Genomic DNA, 27304 nt, shown 5'->3' with positions numbered 1-27304 from the left:
GAAAGAGTAATTATAAAATCACATAGCCACTTAAAGAATAGCATCACCACTAGTTATATCAAAATCACTCTTAGTATGGGAAATAAAGAATGAAAGTTGATGATTTTGAACTTACTATATCTCCATGCTTAGGATTAAGGTGTAAAACCGATAAAGAAATTCAAAGAAGTCCAAATAAGTATTTAATTACTCCAAATTGTGCATCAGCAATGAAAAAATAGAAGTCCTAGATCAATTGTCGAAATTAGGGCTTCGTTTTTTGTCTTTTGGTTGGGCGACAGTTAGGGTGTTGCTGTGATGGACCGGCGGTGGCGAAGTGGCCGACAGGTGGTACGACGGCTAGGCGGCAGTTCTTCGGAGAAGGAGAGGTTATGCGACAGTGTTGTCGTTCCTCTTTCTTTCTCGACATGCGTGCTGCATCTTCTCCTCACAATATTCAAACAGCAACCAATGGGCCCAGCAGAGAGTTCATTGCGCTGGGTTGTGTAAGCCAGCAAACGTTGACCTTTCAGCAGGCTGAGCAGAGAGTTGCCTTGTGTAGCGTGTGAGGCCCATCGGGCCCTAGGTGTGGTAAGACAAGTGCTAGGTTGTGCGCACAGCAGGTCTTCGTGTGTCGACTTAAGCTACGACTCGCGACAGCTTGGGAGTGCGTAATTGAACCAAACTTACAACTTTCTACACATGCTTGCAAACTATGACAAGCACAGCTCAACACATTGCTAGCTCGTTAGTGGATAAAAACAAACCAATTAAAAAAATTCAAGTGAATTCCAAGATAAAGAATAAATTACGAAAATATACTAACTAAACTAGGAAAAAGAGAATTCAAATGAATTCACCAAAATAAGAAATAAACAAAATAATAACTAACCTTAAAAACAAATATTAAAGTTCAAGTGAATTCAATCTACAAAAAAAAAATATTTTTGTTCTTTTCATTTTTTAATATTTTTTTATTTCATTTTATGTTATTGTCTAAACTAGACTAAATGAATGATTTTAAAAAACTAAAAATCGACGAAACAAAAGAGTTAGAAACCCGGGTTGCCTCCCGATTAGCGCTCTTTTAAAGTTGAGCTCGACTTCTCACCTCAAAATCATTCTTCAGTAGGAGGTTCAGTGAGGTAGATTGTCTCCAATTTTCCAAAGAACGGTGGTGTAGAGCTTCAAACGTTGACCATTTACTTTGAATTTGGCTCCATTCTCATTAATAACTTCAATAGCTCCATGTTCTTTCACATCATTGACTACAAAAGGTCTGGACCATCGTGACTTAAACTTTCCAGGAAAAGGCCGAAGTCTAAAATTGTAGTGTAAGACCTTGTCACCAACATTAAGTTCTCGCTTTTGGATCATCTTATCATGAAACTTCTTCGTTTGCTCTTTGTAGAGCCTATGATTCTCGTAAGCCTCAAGTCGAAGCTCATCTAACTCATTCCATTGAAGAAGTCGCACTTCACTAGCCGCTTCAAAATCCAAATTGATCTCCTTGATGGCCCAAGCAGAGAGATACTCCATCTCAGTTGGCAAATGACAAGCCTCGCTATACACTAAACGATACGGAGTTGTCCCCAATGGAGTCTTGTAAGCCGTGCGCAATGCACACGAAGTGTCATCCAATTTCAATGACCAATTCTACCTAGACTTGTTTACCACCTTTTCGAGGATTCTCTTGATTTGGCGATTAGAAACTTCAACTTGACCACTCGTCTGAGGATGATAGGAAAAGCCAACCTTATGAGTAACTCCGTGCTTCTTCAGAAGAGCCTTAAGAGTCCTGTGAATAAAATGAGAACCACTATCACTAATCACAACTCTTGGGGCTCCGAAGCGTGCGAAGATGATCTTCTTAAAAAGCTTCATAACAACTTTAGAGTCATTAGTTGGCGATGCAGTAGCTTTGACACACTTAGTTACATAATCAATGGAGACCAATATATACCTATTCCCATAAGATGAAGGGAATGGTCCCATAAAATCAATGCCCCAAACATCAAAGGGCTCAATTTCAAGAATCCCAATTTGTGGCATCTCTTGCCTCTTCGAAATATTGCATGTTCTTTGACATTCATCACATGTTTTGCATAAGGCATGACCGTCTTTGAATATAGAGGGCCAATAGAAACCACTTTGATGAACTTTATGAGTAGTTGCATTAGGACAGAGGTGTCCACTAGATGGCATGATATGACATTGTTTCAAAACACCATGAGTTCTCCCAATCAGCAACACATTTACGAAAGAGCCCATTGACACACTTGTGATACAAGAAAGGGTCATCCCGAAAGAATTGTTTAGCATTATGATAGAACCTCTTACGTTGTTGATAGGTCAAATCAAGAGAATAAGAACCACCAACGCAGTAATTTGCAAAATCTGCATACCAAGGGGACTGAATAGAAACAACAAAGAGATGATTATCAGGAAGTGAATCATCTAAAGGGCCATCTAAGCTCGACTCAAATCTCAAACGAGATAGATGATCTGCAACCACGTTCTCAACACCCTTCTTATCTCGTATCTCCAAATCAAACTCTTGAAGAAGAAGAATCCATCGAATGAGCCTCGGCTTCGCCTCTTTCTTGGCCAACAAATACTTGAGTACGGCATGGTCAGTGTGAACAATGACTTTGAACCAATGAGATAGGTTCGAAACTTATCAAGGGCATAAACAATCGCAAGGATCTCCTTCTCAGTAGTAGTACAATTCATTTGAGCTTCATCCAAGGTTTTACTTGCATAATGGATGGCATGCAACACCTTATTCTTCCTTTGACCCAGCACCACTCCTACGGCATAGTCACTAGTAGGGGGTGGGAATGAGCCAAGCATGCTTGCGAACTATTCGAGTTCGGCTCGGACAAAGCTCGACTCGAGAGGCTCGACTTGAGTTCGGGTTCGGCTCGATATATAAACGAGCCAAGCCCAAGCCGTCTATGGCTCGGCTCAAAAGCTTGTGAGCATGCTCGAAAACTTCTTACTTAGATAATATTTATGCAAATTATTAAGTGTCCCATATCGATTTCTAAGACAAACAACACCCTTATTTTCCCTTAATTATTATTTGCCATGTCTAACTTTTCTTGATGAAGGCTATTTACACTTTGACAACATTTGACAATTTATAGGCTGCACAAATCTTATAAGCTTATAACAAATAACTTTAACACTATCGAATTATTATGCAATATAAAACTATTACGATCCACTACGGTAGCTGGAAAGTTTGTTTAAGAATGGGTGGTGGGCATATTTTACAAACTGAAGTAGTTTACAAATCCTCCAGGCCAAGGCTTGTAGCTAGATGATTTTTCTTTTTTAACTTCCATATGTCCCACATCGAAGGAATAACAAGTGTATGGGAATTCAACATTATATACATGGGTGTATCTATAGATGTTTAGATAGTTTTAGATGTTGGGCCTAGCTTAGTTGTTGGGACTGACTCTTCTGCATCTAAATCTTTAATGAATAAAAGATTTGAGTTGACAATATTAAGTTGGGCCGTTAAATTTAAAAGCCTAATTTTCTAAGTTCAACCAAGTCTCACATTAAAGACACGAGCCCGAGCCGAGCTCCATTTTTTATGCTTGACGAGCCTGGAGCTCGAGCCCAACCTTGTTTTTGAAACTCGAGCTCAAGCCAAGCCTTGTTTTCGAAATGCGAGCTTGAGCCGAGCCTAACACTATTCGGCTCGGCTTGGCTCGGCTCATTCCCACCCCTATTCACTAGCATTACACATAATCTCGAACGGAAAATCCACATCTGGAGGTTGTGTGATTGGAGAAGTTATCAGTGCTTTCTTAATCCTGTCAAAGGACTCCAAACAAGCATCAGTGAAATCAAAAGTGGCATCCTTAAGCAATAATTAAATTAGGGGTTTCGCGACTTTAGAAAAATCTTTTATAAAACGGTGATAGAAATCTGCATGACCAAGAAAACTCCTCACTCCCTTGACATTCACAGGAGGAGGAAGTTTCTCAATCACCTAAATTTTTGCTCGGTCAACTTGGATGCCACATTCAAAAACAAGATGACCAAGTACCACTCCTTCATTCACCATGAAGTGGCACTTTTCCCGATTCAGGACCAAATTAACATCACAATAACATTTGAGGATCTTAGAAAGATTATGGAAACACATGTCAAAGTCAGAATCATAAACGCTACAATCATCCATGAATACCTCCATGATATTCTCAATGAAATATGAAAATATGGCTATCATACATCTCTGAAATGTGGCAGGGGTGTTACACAAACCAAAAGGCAATTGGCGGTAAGCAAAAGTGTCATAAGGACATGTGAACGTCATATTCTCATAGTCTTTGGGATGAATAGGAATTTGAAAGAAACCAGAATATACATCCGAATAACAAAAAAAAGTTATGATTTGCTAATCTCACAAGCATTTGATCAATAAAAGGGAGGGGCAAGTGATCCTTGAGGGTGGCCGTATTCAACCTGCGATAATCAATACACATATGCCACCCCATGACAACACGAGTAAGAATCAACTCATCCTTTCTTAACAATCATGATCCCCCCTTTCTTAGGAACGACTTGTACCGGGATCACCCACTTAGAATCAGAAATGGGATGGATGATTCCCGCGTCAAGTAGTTTCATTACCTCTTTTTTCACCACCTCATGCATATTAGGATTCAAACGACGATGTGCTATCTTCCAGACTTATTCTATGCATACAAAAGTCAAGGCTAATCCCCTTGAGATTGTCAATGTTATACCCAATAGCTTTCTTATGCATGTGAAGCACAGTGAGGAGCTTTCAAAGCTGGCTATCATCGAGTTTAACACTCACAATCATAGGAAAATTCTCATTATCATCAAGGAAAGCATATCTAATGTGAGAGGGTAATGATTTTAATTCTACCTTCTTAACATGTGGCTAAAAAGCGAAACAAGTGGTTTGCATTACCTCAAAACCTTCAGCCTCATTAGTGTCAAAGCCATCCAAATTAGGGAGCAAAGAATCTATCTCATCATCACCTTCTCCTTTTGAGGCTCCAAAAGCAAGAACAACCTCAAACTGATCATCTAATAAGGCTCGAGGAGCATCATCTCCAACAATCTCCTCTATGACACCAATCCTGCAACAAGTGTTCTCAAGCATAGGAGACTTTATAGCATTAGTAAGTTTAAAAGTCTAGTATCATAACTAACACTCAAAGTAAGAGAATCGGACTTGACATCAATAACATTACCAACAATACATAAGAAAGGTCTACCCAGGATGATGACGATTTTGACTATCCTCCTCCATATCTAGTACTACAAAATCAACAGGAATATAGAGTTTTCCAACCCTCACAGGTACATCCTCTAAAATACCCAGAGGATATTTCACAGAACAATCTACCATCTACGAAGTAATCTGCGTGCACTTTAAAACTCCCATGTTCAATTTATTACAGATAGATAAAGGCATAACGGATACACTAGCTCCTAAATCACATAAAACCTTATCAATAAATAAAGCACCTACATGACAAGGGATGGAAAAACTAACAGGATCCTTGAGTTTTGGTGGGATTTTATTCTGCAATACAACACTTCACTATTCGGTTAGAGCAACTCTATCTATACCACCAAAATCCTTCTTCTTAGTGATCATATTTTTCAAATCATAGCATACACGGGTACTTGAGAAATTAAATCAGTAAAAAGGAACTATTATCTCAAGGTTCTTGACCATGGCCAAGAACTTACCAAGTTGTGATTTTTACATCTTGTGGGGAAAAGGTAGTGGTGGTGTAGGAGAATCAGTAACCTTCTCCTTTTGCTTCCTTGCTTCATCTACCTTCCCTTGCACAATGTCAGTTTTTGAGCTATTATCATCTTCATTTTCATCCACTATATTATTTTGGACTAGAGGTGGTGAATCATCAGTAGGCGTAGGTAGGGCATCATACTATGTACCGCTTCAAAGAGTAACAGTATTAGCAATTTCTTTGGGAATTGCTTGCTCCGGTAGATGACTTGGTTGCCTTTGCATATTGTTTCCGACCACCTGAGCAAGTTGAGTCTCCAAATGTTTGGTAGTATTTTTCAACTCCTTGATATGGGGTTTGTTGACCATTGTAGAATGCTTGGGTGATGAACCACTTATCAAGATTGTGGTGTGGGCATTCTCGCTGTAGGTCCTTGAACCTATTCCATGCTTCCTTCAACGTCTCATCAGGTTCTTGTTGGAAAGTAGCAATTTTATGTATGATTTCTGCAGTCTTGGTTGGAGGGTAGTACTCTTTCAAGAATGCTTTAGATATAACACTCCACTCAGTTTCTTTAACATCGTTCAGCCATTTTTGTGCCTTGTCCTTTAATGAGAATTTGAAGACCATGACCTTCAATTGATTAGGAGTGACCCCTTGGTGCTTAACGAGACGACAGAGTTATTGAAACCGTTGTAGATGATTGGGAGGGTCTTCGTACGGATGCTCCCCAAATTGGTTATGTTAGATCATGTTGATGAGGGCAGGCTTGGTCTCAAAGTTTACTGCTTCTATATGGTGGGCGTAGTAGGACCTGTGGATATGACACTAGGGGAAGTTACCCCGTAAAATTTCAATGACTTAGGAGTCATGATTGAATCTGAAGGACCTTCCGTAGATTTTCCCTTATTACTAGACTGCCTTTTCTTCTCTTTTTGTTTTTTCAATTGTCGGATGGTTTTCTCAAGATCAAGATCAGTTGGAATTGGAGTACCTATTCTTTAGGATCTGAGCATAAAAGAAACAAATAAAAGAAGTGCAGTGAGATTGCCTCAATTAGAACTTGAAGTTCCAATGAGACAGTAGAAATAGTTCAAATAATTAAACAAAAGCGATAGAAATTAGTTGTCTCCCCGGCAACGGCGTCAAAAACTTAATGATTTTAAAAAGTAATAGCGTAAGTGCACGTTGTCCGTTGTTAGCATATACTTAGCAAATACGGGTCCATCCCACATGGAGAGGATTTCTATCGATTTTCACTTAATTACAATAAACCATCTCAGAAATACAAATGTTTGATTTGAATAATAACTAAACTAGAGACAAGTAATATCAAAATGTTGGTTTAATCAATAAATTAAAAGTCTAGGGCAAACGTTCAGTCCACCATGCTCATACCATTCATAGAATACAAATCAATTCAATAACAAATAAAGTAGATGGTGAGTAATAAAACAAAAATAGTTAATCCTTCGGTCGGGTTTTAACACTCTCAATTCAACCAATGCAGTACAATCGGTAAAATATTCAGAATTGCCAAGTGTAATGAAGCCTCTAAGAATATGATCTTTCAATTCTAATTCCTATTAGCAAATTAATTAACTCTTGATATTGGCCAATTACGAGAATCAAACTATTTAAAACTTATCAATTGGAATTACTCACAACCCTAATCCATAAATCAATCAATTTCAACGAAAATAGTATAAACATGGCTTCCTTCTCTTTGCCCTACTAGTAAAGAGACTACTCACTCATAATTGAAATAACTAAAGCAAAATCAATTATTAACCTAGAATTCATGGTTGAGGAATAATGAAAACAATAATAAAGCAAGAGAAAGACAATAGCAAATATTAATAAAGAAGAAAACAATGGAAAAATACCTCTAGAACTTGAATTAATTGAAGTGAAGTAAAAACTAGGGTTTTGAGGAAAGAGATGTAGAAAATAATTAATACTAGAGTTTTCTAGGAATAAAAGCATGAGAGAGAAATAAAATAAATCTCCCCCTTTTATAAGAAAGTAAAAGAAAATAAGAAAGTAAACTAATAAAAGAAGTTTGATGATTGAACGATAGTAGCCATGACGACCATGAGCTCGCGCTCAGCACTTAGGCACGTCGAGGCCCGACCAGTGCGTGCTGGCTGGCCAGCGGGCCAGACAGCAATGCAGGCGCAAGAGAAGAAGCAACCCGTTGCGCGTTGGTTCACAGGCAGATTTGCAAGGTAAACTTTCGAAGGTTGTATCTTGAGTTCTAGGCAGCATCTATAGGCGTGTGACCTATCGTTGCAAAGATATTCAAGTCTATTTTCCAACTCAATAACTTCAATCTAATTTGTAGAGTTCGAGTAATGATCAAAAGAGTGAACATGTGTCTGTTTTTATCACTTCAAAAATAATGCATTTCTTCGTTTTCAACTCAAATTCACTCTCGAGAGATATGTCGTGATCCTCATGGAAGGTACTTCTTTTAATATGATTATAAAGAACAAGAGAAGAATCCACAAAAATAAATTCATCGATCAAAAGCCACCATTCATCCAATTCATCCAAAATTGCTTCGAAAAAGTCCAAATGGCTATTAAACTATTTGAAACATTAAGAAAACCCCAAGCGAAGCGTAATAGAGCACATAATAGATAATCCATGCTAATGGCAACTAAAATGCAGATATATGAGTTAATATGCTCTAAAAATGCAACCTAAATATACCTAAAAACTCTATATAATAATGATTTATGAAACTGGAACTCGTGTAATATGTCATGTTTATGAAAAAGTTTTCAGTAAAATATTTTCACATGATAAGTGAGTTTTAGAAAAATATTGAACTATGTTATGATAAGACTTTGCTTTTTCTCTAAGTATTTATTTTCTTTTTGTTTCCTGTTTTCATTCTAATTTTTTCTCCCAACTAACTCCTCATGGGTAAGTGCCAAATAATTAGAAAACTTACAATTAGTGGAGGAATAAGTGGGATTGTGGTTAAATATTGTGCGTGCTATAAATAGAGGCTTATGTCTTCATTCCAATGTGTCTAACTTATGTAAGAGTTGTGGGAACTTGTGAGAAAGTTAGGGTTTCTAGTAGAACTCGGGAGAGTTAGAGTTTTAAGTGGAACTTCCGTATGTAGTATGTTTTAACGAAGGAGGTTTCCTATTATAGTGAAGAGTTTAAATTCAGAGGAGGTCGCGGTTTTTCTTCTTGTATAGAGACAAGTTCCATTTAAAAATCTGTCTTGCACTTTAAGTTCCTTATTGCTTATGTTTTAAATTCCGCAGTATTTGGAAAATAAGTTACACACTACAATTCAACCCCCTCCTGTAGTATTCGTTCCAAGTTAACAATTGTTGTTGTTGTTATAGTTATTGTTGTTGTTGTTGTTGTTGTTGTTGTTGTTGATGAACATATCACAATTATCTCATATTGGTGCGATATTTACGATTCTTGAAATCGATATATCCAACTCATACAATCGAATGAAATAAGAAGAACATTTAACAATTTTATATAGAACAGGACAAATATTATGATTATATATAATTTATAGGGTTACATATAATAAAAATATAGTAATTGAGTGATATAACAAAGAACATGTTGTTAGTTAAATTCGAACATGCCATCAATATAAAAAGAACATCGATCTTTTATTTTTAGAATGTATTCTTTTAATAGAGTTTGTATGTTCTTTCAGTATATGTTCTTTTTTTTGTTATCATTATATGTTATTTTCATTATTACGTAAGTTCTTATTATAAGGACCTTACACATAAACAATATGTTTCTATAATTACTACCTAAATTCTTAATATAAACGGACCTTAGACATGAACTATATGTTAATTTTACCTAAAATATATGTTCTTTTATTTTAAATTGTATGTTAATATACTATGTGTTCTATAAAGAAAAACTAACTATGCTACTACTACTATTATTATTATTATTATTTTGACCATGAGAAGAAAATTATGAGGTGTCTACACAAGAGAAATCCAAAATTATTATTATTATTATTATTATTATTATTATTATTATTATTATTATTATTATTATTATTATTATTATTATTATTATTATTAGATGTTGTTATAGATTACTAGTAATGAAATACAAGGTAATAATATGTTCTATAAAAGATAAGTTCAAATCAGATAAGTTCATATCATATCATATCAAAACAAATAAGTTGAATTATTTATAGCCTAATTCAGAAAAACCTAGGACTTAGGAGAAAATAAAACTTGAAGGATTTTGGGCGGTTGAAGAGACACCAAGGTAGGCGCCTTGTGATTCAATCAACTGAACTGCGACTGACTTGAGTGAGGTCCTTGAAACCAATAAAGAGAGCGAGAGACTTGGAAGGGAGGGACAACGGAGGGATACAAGGACGACGGGAGTAGGGATGGCGAAGGGAGGGTCGAGAGAGTGAGCAAAAGACGATGAAGAGAGGGACATCAGAGGAGTACACTACGAGGGTTTTAGTTGAGGGTCCAATCAAGAGGGGGGGGGGGGGAATTGGGAGGGAGGGAAAACAAAAACAGAGGGAAGGACTGACAGCATAGGGTCGAAAGTTATTTTAGATTATTAGGAGGAAAAAATTCAAATGCTCATTTGACTAACTGGTGCACTTATTCACATATGCTCGTGTTGATTAATCACTTGACATCAAATGATCCTATTATTGTCAAAAAAAAATGCTCGTCTTAAGTAATTAATCGGAGCATTTGTGATTCTCAAATGCTCGGATTGATTAGCCAACCGAAATATTTGATAAATAGGAAAAGGAATTTTTTTCCACAAGTGACCAGAGGCACATCGTTTGAGTAACTGACATAGCTGAGCAACACTTGGTCTTGAAATCAGAGTTTGAATATTTAAGAAAATCTTCATCTTTCTTCATCAACACTTATTTCAAAAATAAAAGCTTATGGAGTTCTGCATCTACAATCATATTGGACTTATTTTGGTCCATCTAGAATTTTTCCAAAATAAGTAAAATACCAAATCACATCAAAGCTTTCAAGTATCATGATGTCGTGAGCTTTTTTCTGGATAATCCATAAAATATCAATATATAAGGAAAATTTGCTAAAAAGACCTTTTAAAAATTCAATTTTGGAAAAAAAAACCTTTTAAAGCATTTTTTGTAAAAAAAAACGTACAAATTTAATTTTTTATTACAAGATGAAACCTATTCTTATTTTTCTGTGTAATTTTTCTCAATTCTAGCATTGACCCTGCTATCTTTCTTTAACCCCTTACTTCTATTAATTGCATCACCACCTTTATGCATTTTAAAAACCAACGAAAAATGGGAATAAGTTTCAATGCTTCATTTTGCAAAAAAAAAAAAAAAAAAAAAAAAAAAAAAAAATTGTGGTTTTTTTTTTTCAAAAAATGTTTTAGAAGGTTTTTTTCTTTAACATTAAACTTCTAAAAAGTTTTTTCTCACACATTTTTCAATATGTAATTTAAATTTTCTAACATCATATCCACACCTCTATATCTTTAATCATAACTCAACGCCCTTTCATTTCCCCAACTATTTTAGTATTTTCTAAGCAAACTGTATATGGCTCTAGTCTATACACGTTTCATCAATATGCCATCTCTTTGTGCCTCATCGTCTTTGCTAATAATTGCAATTCAATGAAAGCATTTATGAAGCAATTTCCAACTGCCTAACAATGCCAAACAAGCTTAACTTCTTCTTTCCACATCTACTCCTTTACATAACACTTTTGACTACATAACGGGTACTCCGTATAACTTCGCTGTCATCTATCAATAGAAAAGCTAAGTAAACTCAGGATTATGTGAGTGCACAAAACTTGCACCCTTTTTTTTATCAATTTGCGAAAGGTGATGGAAAGAGCAAATAACGGAGGTTTGGACGGAATAATGCACAAGAGTAAAGAGAAAGAAGGTTATGCAATTGGGTGGCTTGAGTTAGTTTTGAGGTGTTTAGCCTTTTTACTGACTCTTATAGCTGCCATTTTGTTAGGGATTGACAAGCAGACTAAGATTGTCCCTATTAAAATTTCCACCGATCTTCCAGCTTTCAATGTTCCCGTCACTGCTAAATCTAGCTATGTTTCTGCTTTTGTGTAAGCACTCTTTCTCTCGCTCTAGCAAGAGTTAGTTATAGCTTCTAATATGACAGGTTTCAACTTAAAAGTCTCATTTTGAGAAGATGTGGTGCGAAGGTGGAATTATGTTGGAACTATTAAAAATTTGGAGCATTTTTAACAGGTCACCAAACGTTGGGATGATTAAAATAACTTGTGACGAAAACTAATCGCATTGCATAATTATATATTTTGCATGGTGTGTGTCAAGTACCAACTTAAAAGTTTGAGATAATCTAAAAAAATTGTAGCTCTAATCCTTCATGCCTTATTATAAATAAAGAATTTTATAAAAGAGGATGTCATTTCCATGAGAATCGTACTTAGTTGGGTGAATCATACACCTAATAATAAGGAATAAGGAGTATATATACCGTTAGGCATGTAAAACCATTTTTAGACATTTTAAGAATTTATATAGTTAGTTTTAGTTAGATTTGTATGGATAATAAGAACAACCATTAATAATTTATTGATAAGTTAAAATGACCTCTAATTTTATTTTGATATTATAAAGTTGCATTTAATTTATTTTGTAACATGCGTAATGACATACACTTCAACAAGAATGACATGCACTATATAAATAATGACGTGAATCTTATATCATTTTTTCATTTATTTCATGTGATTTGATGTATTTTACAAAAGAAGTGGTTGTAGCTTGTTATACCATAAATTATGGTGTAACAGTTACACCCAAAAATTTTCCTATTTCTTTTTCTTGCGTAGAAATCACAAAAGATAATTAAAGAAAAGTTATAAATAGCGTAAAAGTCAAACTATATCAAACATGCATTTAGAAACAAAGAAATTATATTTTTATGCTGATTACTATATCTAAATTTGGATCCCAAACATGGTTACATGCATGGCTTAGGTACAGTTTTTTACTCCTTAAACAACCACCACAACAAAATGTTAGAAGCAAATATAATGTAACGTGCCAAATATTATTAATTGATGCCAAAGGATTCAAGGAGATATATCTTTAAAGGATTCAATGAGATATGTCTTTTGAGTACCTTGAGTTGTTCGCTTGATTGGTAATCCTTTACCTTTCTTTTTTCCATATTTCTAACAGAAAAATTTAGTGGATGGGATCATTATTTTTGTTTACAAGAAAGTGATGTTGGTTAGTTGTTGGTAGAAGTGTGACATCATAAGTAAGTGGAAAAGGATTCCAAACCTATGTGGGATGATATATGGGGATTACAAATCTTACCATACTTGCTCACATATTTTAATAATAATAATTAATAGTAGATTGATCTTTTTTATTAAACATTGTAGTCAAAGTCACTACGTAAACACTTCTAAAGTTAAAGAGTTGTAGCTAATAAGAAATCAAGTTCGTTTAAGTTTTTAATTTTAGATCTACTAATATCGAAGATAATATATGCAACTATTCTACCTCCTATATATTCAAACCTTTTCAGGCATGAAATGACAAATCTACGAATTTCTCATTTACTTTATGGTAGAAATTTGACTGCCATGCACATTTGCAGCTGTCATGCGTGGTTTTATTCTTTAAAAAATTTACATCTTATACATACTAACTAGTTATTAGGCTCGGGATATGCCTCGGGTAAGAAAAAATTTCATTCATTAATATAATATTTTATGATAATAACAATAAATATAACTTAGTCTAGTGGTTAAGACTTTAGTATATGTACTTGAGGTCTCAAAATCAAACCTATACTACGTAAATTCTAAATTTTTTTATTGTACATGGATTACATGAACTAAAACTTCTTAGGGAGAGCGCCATGTGGCACAGTTTCTTGTTTATGCACGCCTTATACACGCCTTTTAATATATTTATATATATAGATATATAGATTTAAATGTAATAGGTTAACCTTTATTTAATTAGCCGCCCAAGAAGAATATAGTGTAAACTAATAATTGTAATGTTGCAATAGGTATTTTGTTGTGGCGAACTCCATTGCATGTGCATTCGCCGCACTGTCACTAGCTCTTGCGTTCATGCGTAAGGGAGGAGGAAAAGGAATTATACGTTTGATGATCATTGTTGTAGATCTTATGATGATAGCATTGTTGTTTTCTGGCATTGGAGCAACGGGAGCCGTTGGACTCATAGGTTTTAAAGGTAACTCGCATCTAATGTGGAACAAAGTTTGCAATGTGTATGGGAAGTTCTGCCATCAAGTTATGGGCTCTCTTGCCTTATCTTTGTTTGGAGCAATAGCCTTTGTTTTGCTGGTATCTCTCAGTGTTTCAAAGCTTTATAATAGAGCCTAAATTGGATTGTTTGGATGTTCTTAAGACTTGAGCTTTACTCTTGTTTAGTTAAAGTCAAAACAGTGTTTCCGAAGTGAGTTTTTTCTGTACCAAATGTGGGCATGAATCTATTCTAAACTAACAATCCGACTTGCGTGGACCCGGTTCACACTAAAAATAGTGTGGACCAGGCCCAAGCACGTGACACTATATCACTTTAACATACACTATATCACTTTAACATACACTATATCATTGTAACATACACTATATTATTTTAACACACACTAAATCACGTTAACATACACTATATCACTTTAACATACACTTTATCATTTTAACACACACTATATCACTTTAACATACACTATATCACTTTAACATACACTATATCATTTTATCATACACTATATCATTATAACATACACTATATCACTTTAACATACACTATATCACTTTAATATACATTATATCATTTTAATATACACTATATCATTTTAACATACACTATATCATATGAATATACACTATCATAAACTCACGTGATATGGATCGGGTGCACACTAATTAGTGTGCACCGGGTTCATATTAGTTTTTTTACTAAACTAATTTTTATTGATGAAAGTTGAGTGTGAACTGGGAAGATAGTTATCTTAATTTTTCTCATTAATAAAATTTAATAACTTAAACTAAGATGTACAAATACCAAACGGATCCATATACATTTTTATGGGTAAGGGGAAAATTTTGAATTTTTTCCTTGGATAATGTAAAAGTGGGTTTTAATTCCCAAAATATGCCCAAAAAAATAAAAATTCCCTGCGTACCGTCCACGTAGGACGGCACGCGATAATTTTTTTTTTCCAACTTAAGTAAAACCGCTACTTGAAGTAGCGATTTACAAGTGCCGAGAATTTTTTTTTTTCAACTTAAGTAAAATTGCTACTTGAAGTAGCGGTTTACAAAAAAAAAAAAAAAAAATTATTTTTTTTTTTTTTGCTGTTGTTGTTGTTGTGTAAACCGCTACTTCAAGTAGCGGTTCATTAATCAAGTTGTGCTTGCAATATTTTGCCCAGGTAAACCGCTACTCAGAGTAGCGATTTATATTTATAAACCGCTATCTATAGCGGTTTATATTTATAAACCGCTACTCTGAGTAGCGGTTTTAGTGGGATAAAACAAAAAAAATTCTCGCGTGCCGTCCTACGTGGACGGTACGTAGGGAATTTTAATTTTTTTGGACATATTTTGGGAATTAAAATCCACTTTTGCATTAACCAAGGAGAAAGTACGGAAAACTTTAAAAGTTGGGGGTAAAGGAAATCTCAACTTGCTAAGGGTGGAGTGAGGCTTGATACTAAAACCTCTTGAAACCAGGAGAGATGTTCTAACCAGTGAGCTATCTATTATTCTCAATTTGTACACATACAAATTTATGAATCTGTTATATGTATTAATGTACTTTTGTAGCACCCCTCCAATTAATATTAGCAAATTTGATCGGGTTACTTTCTTGTGAATCTCACTTGAAGTCACTCTAATGATAAGCACATCGCATGAAGGAACCGCAACATAAAGACAACTTAGATCGTATAGCATGAAGAACATAATAAAATCACTCTTTTATCTCTTGTTTGCCTTATTGAACGCGATATGTATCCTATGGATGATTTGTAAAATGGGGATGCTGGAAAAGAGAGATTGTGCTATTGTGCTGAAATTTAGTTAGGGCCTGTTTTCCCCAGCTTATTTTCAGTTCAGCAGTTCAGTTCAGTTCAGTTCAGCTCTCTTCAGTTCAGTTCAGTTCAGTTCAGTTCAGTTCAGCTGTTTTATGCCGAAGAGAACAGGCCCTTAGTTGGCACTCGATTCATATGAAAGATTTATTGGTCCATTAAAGTTAATCCGATTTTACAACTATGGGTTGGGATCCGGTGAGAATAGGTCCCCATGTGAGAACACTTTTTTATGTGAGAATGAATCTCATCCGTAGGTTTTACCAAGAGAATCAAGAAAACGACATTGAGCAACTAAGCCTGTAAAACTATGAGAAAATTTCATAGTGACCATGTGTTATATCATAATAACCCATCTATCACATGTTTAAAGAAATTAGTCAAGAAAAAAAATATATTATTTACTATTTCCATATCATGGTGACCCTCTGCTATATCATAGTGACCTCTGCTGTATCATAGTAACCAACACAACCCTCTGCTATACATCATAGTGACCCTCTGTTGTATCATAGTAACCAACACAACCCTCTGGTATATATCCTAGTGACCCTTTGTTGCATCATAGTAACTAACACAATTTCTAGAAAAAATAGTGTGGAATCCGCAAATAATCGAACTAAAACGTTGAAGAACTAAAACTCCATGAACGACGATACAGAGGAGAGAAAAAGAGAAGATAGAGAGAGAGAGAAAAAGTAGCGTGAAAGGGGTGGGGGGAAAAGGGGGTAAGGGTTAAACTAAATTACGAAAATGCCATTACTCATAAGTGTATTTAGGATGGATAGATTAGATTAGATCCAAAGGTCCATATTTGTTCTCACATAAAAAAGTGTTCTCACATAGAGGAGGTGTTCTCACAAGAGTCGTCCTCGATATATATATATATAATCTATCATGTTGATTTTTATGTTTGTTAATTCTTTTGTGAGTAATCCAACTTATCAGGGAATTCTTAGTGTCATACAGTAATTGCAAGTCTAGGGTGATTAGAAGTATATATATTATAAATCTAACATGTTATAAATCTAATATATATATATATAACCCCAAGACAAACTAATGTCATACTCTCCTCTACCCCGCACAATCAAATGAGATATTAAGCAATAAAAATATGTGCTTCAAGACTTGAACCAATGACCTCTCATTTGATATGCGAATGCACTAACCAACTACAGTCTATGCTACAATACTCGTGTTGGTCTTTGTGAGGTAAAAAACCATTTAGATACAAAATATTATTTCTATTTTTGAAGACTCCAAATACACGTTGGTAAAAAATCTGGGGCGTGTCGCCCGAGACAACCGGACAAGAGCTAGTTTTAAAAGTCTAAATATGAAAGATTATCTTCTTCGATACTAATGTCATTGATGTGGAGGGAGATATTTCCCTTAATACGTTCTTTAAGGCTTCCGTTTGGACAAAGCTCCAGGAATTTCCAAGAGATTTGACACTGGGACTTTGCCGTCTTGGTTGTGCATCACAAAACCAAAGGAGAAGGTACCATCGGAGGCTGGAGCCATCAAATGGTAATTAGAAAAAAGGTTTGCTCTAGAGGTTTTCACATCATGGCCTTTCCTTTTCTTTTTTTTTTTTTTTTTTTTTTTTGCCAAGTGAGAAATATATTGAAAAGAAACAAATTACAACCTAGCTAAACCCAAAGGAAGGCAAACCAACTATGTTGGACCCCCTAATTCAATGGAAAGAAAAGCAAAGCTATACAAGCCAATAACCACCAAAGAAAACTCTCTCCTTTTCTCTCTGTAAAACCCTAGCTTCCCTTACCCCTTCTTCATCAATTAGGGGGCTGCCATGGATGTTTTCATCCATGGTAAGCCCCTTTTTTCCTTTTATTTTCAGTTTTTAGTTCATTTTCTTGTTTTGTTCAATAAATTAGTATCTCTTTATGAGATTTTCTCAAACCCTTTTATGGGGTTTATAGTTTCTGTTTTGGAAATCTCCTTCTCCCCTATGGGAGTTATGAGTATGGTTCTTTTGTTTTTAGGTATGAGAAATTATTCTCATTGGTTGAAGTTCGAGATTCAACCTGAAGAATTAGGGTTTCACAACTTCTGTAAAATTATGGAAGACTATTGGAGTACGTTCATCCCAAAATTTCCGCATCTGCAGATCGTATGCCGAACCAGAGCGAACTCACAGATTGTATTGCTTCAGATGAAGATTTTTATTAAGGCAAAATTAAGTCAAATCTGCGATGTTTACATTTCTAGGGTGATATGTATTTCTATTAGAATTTTATGTTTTTCAGAAATGACTTGTAAGTGCTGTTTGGCGAAATATTAATGAAATCCCTTTACTTTCTTTCCAAAAAAAAAAAAAAAAAAACCACCAAAGAAAACTATTAAAACTAGTTTAAACTACTAAACCAAATAAAATGATGCGTGGCTAAGGTCATTTGGGGATGAGTCCTAGTTATGTTAGGACATCTATATAGTATCCTAGTTCTGTTAGGAGACTATGTAGTTTAATTCTTTTTAAATTGCTTAATTTAAGTGTTTGAGTGATGAAGGAATCCTATTATACTTAGGAGTCTAATTCCATTGTCATTGAGTCTTATTAGAAGTTTTATTTTTGTAATTATCTTAAAATAGACGTGTGGAATAGATAGATTAGTTAATTTGTTATTTATCTTTATCCTTTAAGATAAAGATAGATAAGTTTGTTAGTTTGTTATTTATCTTTATCCTTTAAGCTTTACTAGTTTCAATAAGTTAGGAATCTTGTACTATATAACAAGAATTTCGTCCATCATAATAAAATTATAGTTTCTGTTTGAGTTAATTCTTGTGAAGTACATATTTAGGAGAGAATCCAAAACCCTAGTTGAACTTTGAGACGAAATACGCCTAAGTTCTCCATATCTTGGTTATTATATCTTACTTTTGCTATTATTTTCATTAAAGAATCACATCAAGAAACACTAAAGATCCATTCTTTTAATCAAGATTTATTCAAGATTCAATAAATATTCAATCTTTCATCTATAAAAGCCACTAAACTACATCAAAGAGCCTAAATATAGTGACTCTTGTTTCAAGATTTACATCAATTGGTGTAGCTGCTTCTAATTCCTACGCCCCGCACTTCACCTTTGCCGTGCTATTCTATTCCCTTCCACCATGCCTGACGATCCCACCTCCTTGGATGACGCCATTCAGGCTACCAACGAACAAGTGCAACTCCTCATTGCTCAGATGGCTGCTATGTCCACGAAAGTTACTACCTTTGAACGTGAAGCAAACTTTGCTCGACCACCTCCCCATCATCCTCGGCGTGAAGATGACTTAAGGTTGGCTGATTTGCCTTCGTTTGATGGAGACCTCGACCCCGAATCCTATTTGGAGTGGTGGATCGGTTCTTTGATCACAAGAACTTGAGTGATGACTCTCGTTTTTCCTAGCTATGCTATTCTAAAACTCACAAAGTACGCTTCCCTTTGGTTATGACTCTATGTGTACAAGGCGTGCAAGAGAGGACAAACCGGCCATTGATTGTTGGTCATCTCTCAAAGCAAAGATGCGCAAGCGTTTTGTGCCTCGAACCTACAAACGTGAACTTTTTGTGCGACTTAACTCCCTGCATCAAACCACTTTGAGCGTCGAGCAGTACATTAAGGAGTTTGAACGACTCACTATGGCGTGTCACATTCAAGAAGAGGACAAACAAAAAATTACTCGTTTTCTTGTCGGCTTAAAGAAATCCATCACCAACATAGTTGAACTGCAGCAATATGTCACGTTTGATGATGTTTGCATCCTTGCTTCCAAGATTGAACACCAACAAAACAAGCCTCGTTTTCAGAAGCCTTTGTGGTTCAACAAGCCTGCTGCCTCGTTGGATGCCTCGTCGAGCACTCCTCCCACCTCTACCACTGATTTGGCGAGTGTTAAGCTCAAGGCGACCGAGCCCTCCACCACTTCTACCACTGATCCTTCTAATGCCACGATCAAGGCCAATAAGCCTCAGTGTTTTCGTTGCCAAGGCCTCGGTCATATTGCTCGAAATTGTCCCAACACTACTCTTACCACACGTGAGGAATTAATATGCTATTTGGAATAAGAGCTACACGAACATACCTCTTATACTTCGACCTCCCCTAATCCTCCTATGGATGATGATGACTTTTGGTCGAAGCAACCATTGTATGCTCCGGAACAAGAGCATCCTTCTTTGCTCATTCGTCGCTCTTTATTAACTTCCAGCCATGATGAGCCTGAAGATGACCAGCGTACCAACCTATTTCACTCGAATTGTATCATCAAGGGTAAAGTTTGTCATTGATAGTGGTTCATGTACTAATGTGTTTGATTTATCTTTGGCTGAATCATTGAATTTGCAAACTCGAAAGCATCCACATCCATATAAACTAAGTTGGTTGAATGATGATGGCGTTTGGGTGCGTAAACAAGTGTTAGTTGGCTTCCGTGTGGGTGAATATATGGATCAACTATGGTGTGATGCCTTGCCCGTGAGTGCATGCTCGTTGTTGGAATATGAGTAATTCAAGTTTTAATGATAAAAACAACTTTTAAATATTTTTAAAGGGAATTTAAAGTATTTTAAAGTTGCTGGAATTTATTTGCAGTATTGATTATAAATTCTATTGGTTGTTTTGGGCGGACATTACTCTGTAGGCGACTTCTAAAGTATTAAAATTGGTCTATCAATTTGTCTACGCAAGGTATGTACATAACTATGTGTTCTTTGATGTAGTATCATGTTTTGAGGAAGGAAAAGTTATGTAGTATCATGTATAGCAACTTTGTGAGTTCATATATGATTTCTATTATGATTGGATTTTACATGTTTTATGCCTGTGTGCGAACATGTTAAGTATGATATTGAGTTATGAGATTAATATCATGTTTGTATGGAATATTGATGCAAGCATGTTGGTTGGGAACTTTATTTATTAATTCGCATGGGGGATTAATATATATTTTTATCAGTTGGATCATGATTGAATCGATCATGTATTTCCTTAAAGGTAAGTTGGTTGTTGGCTAAGTTCAACAAATACGAAGGATTGAAATAAAGAAGGAATTAATCTTGGGTTGTAATTTGTATGATCACTTATTTAATCCTAATATAAAAGGAATAAAGTTGTGAATGTTCGATTATATGTTATTTGTATTGTTTGTGTGTCATAACAAGTAATAATTGGTAAATCACGTAAAGTGAAACTTAGATAGTAATAAATTTTAGACTGATGCACGTCTGAAATTGGACAATCAGGAGTTGGGGTTCATGGTGGTCGTGCCATGGCTTTTTTTGGGAATTGGACTGATCATCGTTCCTATTTTTACTAAAAGGTTCCTCAATATCGTAGGTCATTATGGAATACGGAGTCGCGCCCGTATTTTGTCTTCCAAAGGGAAGGCTGATTTTAGATGAGACAACTCAGTCCAATAACTATTCCATTAAAGTAATATAAAAAAGATTGTTAAAGTTTGGTTCAGTAAAAGTTATCTGCAGATTGTTAGATTGTTATGTTATTATTTATCTCTGCTTATATTTATTAGTATCATGTTAGGAATGTTTATTTATTATTATGTAGTACTCAACTTTGCTGATTACATGCTTTGTTTGTATGTGTTGATCATGGTTTTGCCTTATTGATCATGTGATGACCCATTCTTGGTGAGCAGATACTTTAGTGCATTGACATTGATGGGTTTTAAAATATACTGCAAGTGCACGGTGTTGATCCACAAGGAGAGGAATTCTATAGATTTATGCTCAATTATCCAACTACTTCAAGAGAGGAAAATGATTGAAGAATTAATTTCTAAACTAAAATAAACTAGAACACAAAATGATGTAAGTTTATCAAATGATTAAAAATCCAGGGCAATTGATCGGTCCACCATGCTTATACTAATCTAATCACTACAATATAGTTCAACAATACTTGGATTGAGGTTCGAATAAATAAAGTATTTCGTTAATCCTTGGTCAGGCATTAACAACTCTTAGTTTAACATATGTCAGTACGGTCGCTCAACATAATCAAACCTACCTATTGTAACAAGCCTCCAATGAATACGATCATTCAATTCTAATTCTTATTAGCTAAACATAACTCATGATATTGCGTAATTACATGGATTAAACAAGCATAACAAATCAACAGGAATTATTCTAATTCAATCCAATTATCGAATAACATCAAACCACAATCGAAAAGGTATAAACATGGCTTCCCTCTCTAAGCCTTAGAAATATACCACTCACTCATGATAATAATAAACATGATCAAAATAAAAGAATTCATTAAATTAAAGAAAGTAAAGAGGAATACCGAATGATTGAAAACCAATGAAAAGGAAATCAACGATCTCTATAATCTTCAAATGTAAAAGATCATACAAAACTAGAGAGAGAAAAACTAAGTGTTTAGCCCTAAAAACGTAGAAAATATGATAGTCTAATCGAAAATACTAAAACCTATTTATACTTTTTACAAAACCGGCTGAAAAAACCCGTCTCGAGAAACCGCCCGGTCGACCGGGAAAAATCTGTCTGGTCGGGCGACGGTGATTGAGAACTTATGACAAAGAAGCAATTCCGCCCGGTCGGGCGCATAAGCGAATTTCCCTCTTTGGTCGCCCGGTTGGCTGGGCGAAATAAATGCTGGCAGATCGAAATTTCTTAATTCGCCCAGTCAGGCGCGTAATCTTTTTCCTTCCTTTGGTCGCCCGGTTGGCCGGGTGAAATAGATATGCAACAGCAGTTAAGTTGGTGGTTCGCCCGGTCGGGCCATACCGCCCGGTCGACCAGGCAATTATGTTTTCTTGCCTTTTCTTCGTGCAATCCAACCGAATCACTCGTGCAATCTTCCGAATACTCCTTGGACCTTGTGTGACCGTTGGAATTCCGAGTCGCGACTTACATAAAGGCGAAAAGTGCCTAATCTGGATCAAAACATGGAACACACGAAAAGAGCTCCAAACACATCAAATCCACAAGAAACGAGCTCAAAAGAGCCCAAATCGACTATCAAAACTAAGGGGATTGGAGTAAATAATTGATGAATAATATACACATCAAAATCCCCCAAGCTAATCTTTTGCTTGTCCCTAAGGAAAACCATGACATGAAAAAGAATATGATTGCCTCACCCCTTCATATATGAAAACAGAGATCAAAATCTTTTATAAGGCTCATAAATCATTCAAGCAGGCACAATTCAAGTTTAACTGTTCAGATTACTCCATTTACCAATCGCCAAAATAAGCAATCAAATGCAGCTGCCTTATACGACATACAAATCTCGAAAAGGCTCTCACTAGGGTGTCACTCCTCTTAACGTTTTTATGGCAGGCAAAAGATGTGCCCGATCACTCACCATCCCAACCATAATAACCCTTCCCACTCACACTCTCATGTATTTAGAAAGGTAATAATGTCACTCATCCTAACCATGAACGTACTCTTTAACCTTGACAAATTGACTCCACATCAATTTAATAAACAATGTAAGCACAAGCTCAAGAGGACTTTTTCAGGGTTGTAATGGGGCTTAGGTAAGGGTAGGGAATATGTATGGGAAATGTGGTGGAAAAACCAAGAATGGGGGAGCACAAGTCACTAGAAGTATCAACCTGAATAAAATCAACAAAATTTTCAATAAACTCATCCTTGAAGCAGTGTGATGAATTTTTTCTTTGCAAGCACTTGTGAAGGAAAGAATTTCTAACTTTCTGTTCATTTTTTTTTTCAATCTTTCTTTTTCTTTCTCTTTGCATCTTTCCAATCAACAATCACATGTATTTCACTTTGCTTATTCTTTTCTTTTTCTCGAATTTTGAAACTTAATACAATCATCTCCATCCAAAGTAACTCACAAAAACCATCTCAAATACTAACTCAGACAGATGCTCCCCCAAGCTAGGCTTGGGATTATTATTAAAATAAGCGTCATGGGCATGTAATGAGGTTTAGTAACATGAAATAGTCATTAGGCGCAGCGGGGCTAAGGAGGATAATAGTATATCACAAAAATCACTTTGAGGCTCAAGAATCAGACAAAAGGACGCCTCTATCACAGTAGTTGCCACAAGTCATCAGATATCAATTAATACGTTGTCAAAGTCAAGATCAGTCAGCTTATGAGGAACTAACACACAAGAAATAGAATGGATATATAAATCAATCCATTGGCAAGAATGAATCCTCATAGTCTAACCAATTCAAGTATGCAGTCAAGATAAGCATGTTATCACCAAAACTCATTTAAGGTCAAGGCATTTAGAGTTCACATTCTAGCATCACAATCTCAAGTCCCCAACTATCTAGATAAAGAGCCCCAAATACACTTTCAATGAACATCATGGGGCACAGGGAAGCAATCACACCAATTCAGTCAAATCATATTTTTGGTATTTTTTCAGTAATATATGATTTTTTTTTGTTTTTGTTTTTAGGAAAGCAATGAAACTAAACTATGAGAAGCATACTAACTAAATAGACTACACTAAAAAGCAATAAAAAAGGGAAGGGGTGTACTCACAACAAATCTCCCCCAAGCTGAACTCGACAATGTACTCATTGTAGCATGTAAGAGGGAAGAAGAGGACTCACGTCTCATCATAAGACATATCAGCAGTAAAACAACCACCAGAAGTACCTGCAGCACCAAAGAAAGCATGGCCAGAAGTGCCCTCCCCAACATGGTCAGTGGGGTCGGTACATGTGGCGTATACCAAGAGGGATGGGTGGCATCATGGGCAATAAGCTCCTGGTGGTAGTAGTCGTGGTAGATGGGGTAGAGCGCGTGGTGCATGTCGGACTCCACGGTGGTCAACCGTGTGTCCAGGGTAGTCAAGTGGGTCTGAATGGTGGCCTGACCGAGCTCAAGACGGCCCATCTGTGAGGTAAGGGACTGTTGTCTCTACTCAATGCGGGTAAGGGCGGCCATCATAGGGTCTGCGGAGGAAGAGGATTCCCTAGAGGGCTGCCTATGGTAGGTCCTCAAAGGTCGTCTGGCAATGGGCTCCTGACCCCGCAAAGGAAGTAGGTATGAACCTACACCAGGCTCAAGGCGGGTCTGGGCGCGGTCAGGAAGAAGGATGGACTCCTTCTTGGCAATGTAACACCTAAACTTATTGGCTGATTGGGCAGTTATCCACTTGGCATTGATCATGTAATCGATGTCAATCTCTGCAGGGCCAGCTACGACATTGTTGATGTCAGGCACATAACCAAAATGAACATCGATAGCAGTAATAAGGCCACCTAAAACAATAGGTTGCCCCTAACACTACCGTCCTCAAATGTGGCAGGCAAACTAGTTGCAGTCCGTTTTAGTTGGGATACAAATAAGTAAGGCAGGCACAAAGCATAGTCGAACTCGGAAAACAAATAACTTCCCATCAGAAAAATCTCCTGTTTTTGACAGGAGTGGGGCTCAGCATGCCCAAAAAGTGTACAACCTAGAAATCGCTACTACAAGTAGCGAAGACTGGGAAAGTGTAAATGGTCAGCAGACATGAGTTGAGTGTTCACTTCCTCTTCCCCCGTAAATGCTGCCCACAATGTGTTTATGCGAATGTGTGGAGGGTGGCGATGTTCCTCAGTGATGGATGGGCCAAAAATAGCAGCTAATTAGCCTAGTGTGAATTCTCGATCCTCATTCATGAGGCGAAAACAAAACCTGATTTTTGTTCCCTACTTCTAGGGAACTCAGAAATTCAAGGGTGAGGTGCCTAAAAGTCCAAAAGAACATGCCAAACATAGTTTCTAAGCCCAGTTTCTCAAATAAAGTCTTGGTATCAGCAAATATACCCAAAGTATGCAAAGATTGTGAATCAACAAACCGAGTGGGAATTATATTGCGGAATTTTAACTTTCGAAACTTTTCTTTTTGCTCTAAAGATTTAAAAATTACCTTAAGAAAAGTTGAATCCGGCGGAATTTGATTGCTTGATTCCCCTCTTGAGCTTTGCCTCCTTTTGCTTGTCCTTGACATGGTGAAATTGGGTGAGAAGCTGAATTGAAGTGAGTGGGAGAAAAGATGGAAATTTTCTGATTTTTTTGTGAGAAAGATGAAGAAAAAGAAGAAGGGTGGAGAAAATTTGAAGGAGGAGATGAGATTGGTGAAGGAAGAAAGGTAGGAGAAGGAGTGGGTATGGAGGTAGTGAGGAGAGAGAAAACAAGAGTTTTGGAGAGGATGAAGAATGGAGAGAGAGTGAAAAGAAATAATGAAGAAGAGGGTGAATTTGGGCGACCAAATAGGTCTGTCGGGGTTCCGCCCGGTCGACTGGGCGAAAACTTTTTTTTTCGTTTTTTCTCTCACGCTGGGCTTTGGCAGTAAAAAGAAATCCGCCCGGTCGAACGGGCGAAATCCGCCAGGTGGGGCGATTTCCATATTTCCCTCAGATTTGTTCGCCCGGTCGACCGGTCACCAAAATCAAAATTTCGATTGCGGGCCCGGTCGGTCGGCTTCGCCCGATTGACCGGGTGAAAAATGCGTTACTTGTTTTTTCTCGATTTTTTCCATTCTGCTTAGAAACGTTTACGCGCCCGGTCGGGCGAACTCGCCCGGTTGACCGGGCGGTTTCATTTTAACGAAATGAGATTTACCTCGTGCACACACTAAACTCGTCCAAATATCAGTACACTTTCCCTCACCACTAAAAAAAAAACGAAAATCAAAACGAAATAATCTAAACTAACAAAAAAGAAAAGAAAAGATGGGTTGCCTCCCGCAAAGCGATGGTTTACATGGTCTCGCACGACCGTAGTACCTTTGATTTCAAAATCAGGGAGTGTCTAGGTACAGAACCTCTACTTGGCCGATGAAAGCTCCCTCATGGTACAGTTTCAGACGATGCGCATTCACTTTAAACTTCGTCCCAGCTGTATTGGCCACTTCAATAGCTCCATGTGCTTTCACGTCAGTGACAACAAAAGGTCCAGACCATTTTGACTTAAGCTTTCTAGGAAAGAGCTAGTCTAGAGTTTATAATAGAACTTTGTCACCAACATGAAACTCCCGCTTCACAATCATCTTGTCATGAAATCTCTTGTTTGCTCCTTGTAAAGTTTGTGGTTTTCATATGCTTCAGTCGAAGCTCATCTAACTCATTCATTGAAGAAGTCTTGCTCCCCTGCAGCCTCCAAATCCAGTTAATTTCTTTAACTGCCCAAGCTGAGAGATACTCCATTTCAACTGGTAAATGACAAGCTTTGCCATAGACAATCGATATGGGGTGGTTCCTAGAGGTGTCTTAAAAGCAGTTCGCAGAGCCCACAGAGTGTCATCCAATTTTTGTGACCAATCCTTCCTTGACCTGTTGACTACCTTCTCCAAGATGCGCTTGATCTGACGATTGGAGACTTCAACTTGACCACTAGTCTGAGGATGATAAGCTAAACCAACTTTATGAGTGACTCCATAGTTCTTCAGTAAAGCTTTGAAGGTTC

The 27304-nt window shown here is 36.5% G+C and overlaps 2 protein-coding genes and 1 non-coding gene across 3 annotated transcripts; 2 read left to right on the top strand and 1 right to left on the bottom strand.

Moving 5' to 3' along the window:
• Positions 1-1116: 1116 nt before the first annotated feature.
• Positions 1117-1518, bottom strand: LOC125495633 (uncharacterized). Its single transcript, XM_048640410.1, has one exon. It carries the CDS (start codon positions 1516-1518, stop codon positions 1117-1119), a length of 402 nt encoding a protein of 133 aa, XP_048496367.1.
• Positions 1519-6132: 4614 nt separating this feature from the next.
• Positions 6133-6239, top strand: LOC125496230 (small nucleolar RNA R71). The gene has a single exon (XR_007272927.1). It is a non-coding gene; the product is annotated as a small nucleolar RNA R71 (small nucleolar RNA).
• Positions 6240-10794: 4555 nt separating this feature from the next.
• On the top strand, positions 10795-14234 carry LOC104883550 (CASP-like protein 1E1). Its single transcript, XM_010668091.4, has 2 exons — positions 10795-11848; positions 13801-14234. The coding sequence occupies exons 1-2, from the start codon at positions 11607-11609 to the stop codon at positions 14138-14140; spliced, it is 582 nt and encodes a 193-aa protein (XP_010666393.2). The 5' UTR covers positions 10795-11606; the 3' UTR covers positions 14141-14234.
• The last annotated feature ends 13070 nt before the right edge of the window (positions 14235-27304 follow it).

This window comes from Beta vulgaris, chromosome 3, assembly GCF_026745355.1.
Source record: "Beta vulgaris subsp. vulgaris cultivar EL10 chromosome 3, EL10.2, whole genome shotgun sequence".
In the NCBI taxonomy this organism is placed as follows: domain Eukaryota; kingdom Viridiplantae; phylum Streptophyta; class Magnoliopsida; order Caryophyllales; family Amaranthaceae; genus Beta; species Beta vulgaris.
This window is presented reverse-complemented; position numbering and strand designations above follow the sequence as displayed.

Coding starts and splice junctions, on each gene's coding strand:
- LOC125495633 (XM_048640410.1), bottom strand. CDS start 1,518: ATGGAGTATCTCTCTGCTTGGGCCATCAAGGAGATCAATTTGGATTTT.
- LOC104883550 (XM_010668091.4), top strand. CDS start 11,607: ATGGAAAGAGCAAATAACGGAGGTTTGGACGGAATAATGCACAAGAGT. Junction 11,849..13,800: donor AGCTATGTTTCTGCTTTTGT/GTAAGCACTCTT, acceptor ATGTTGCAATAG/GTATTTTGTTGTGGCGAACT.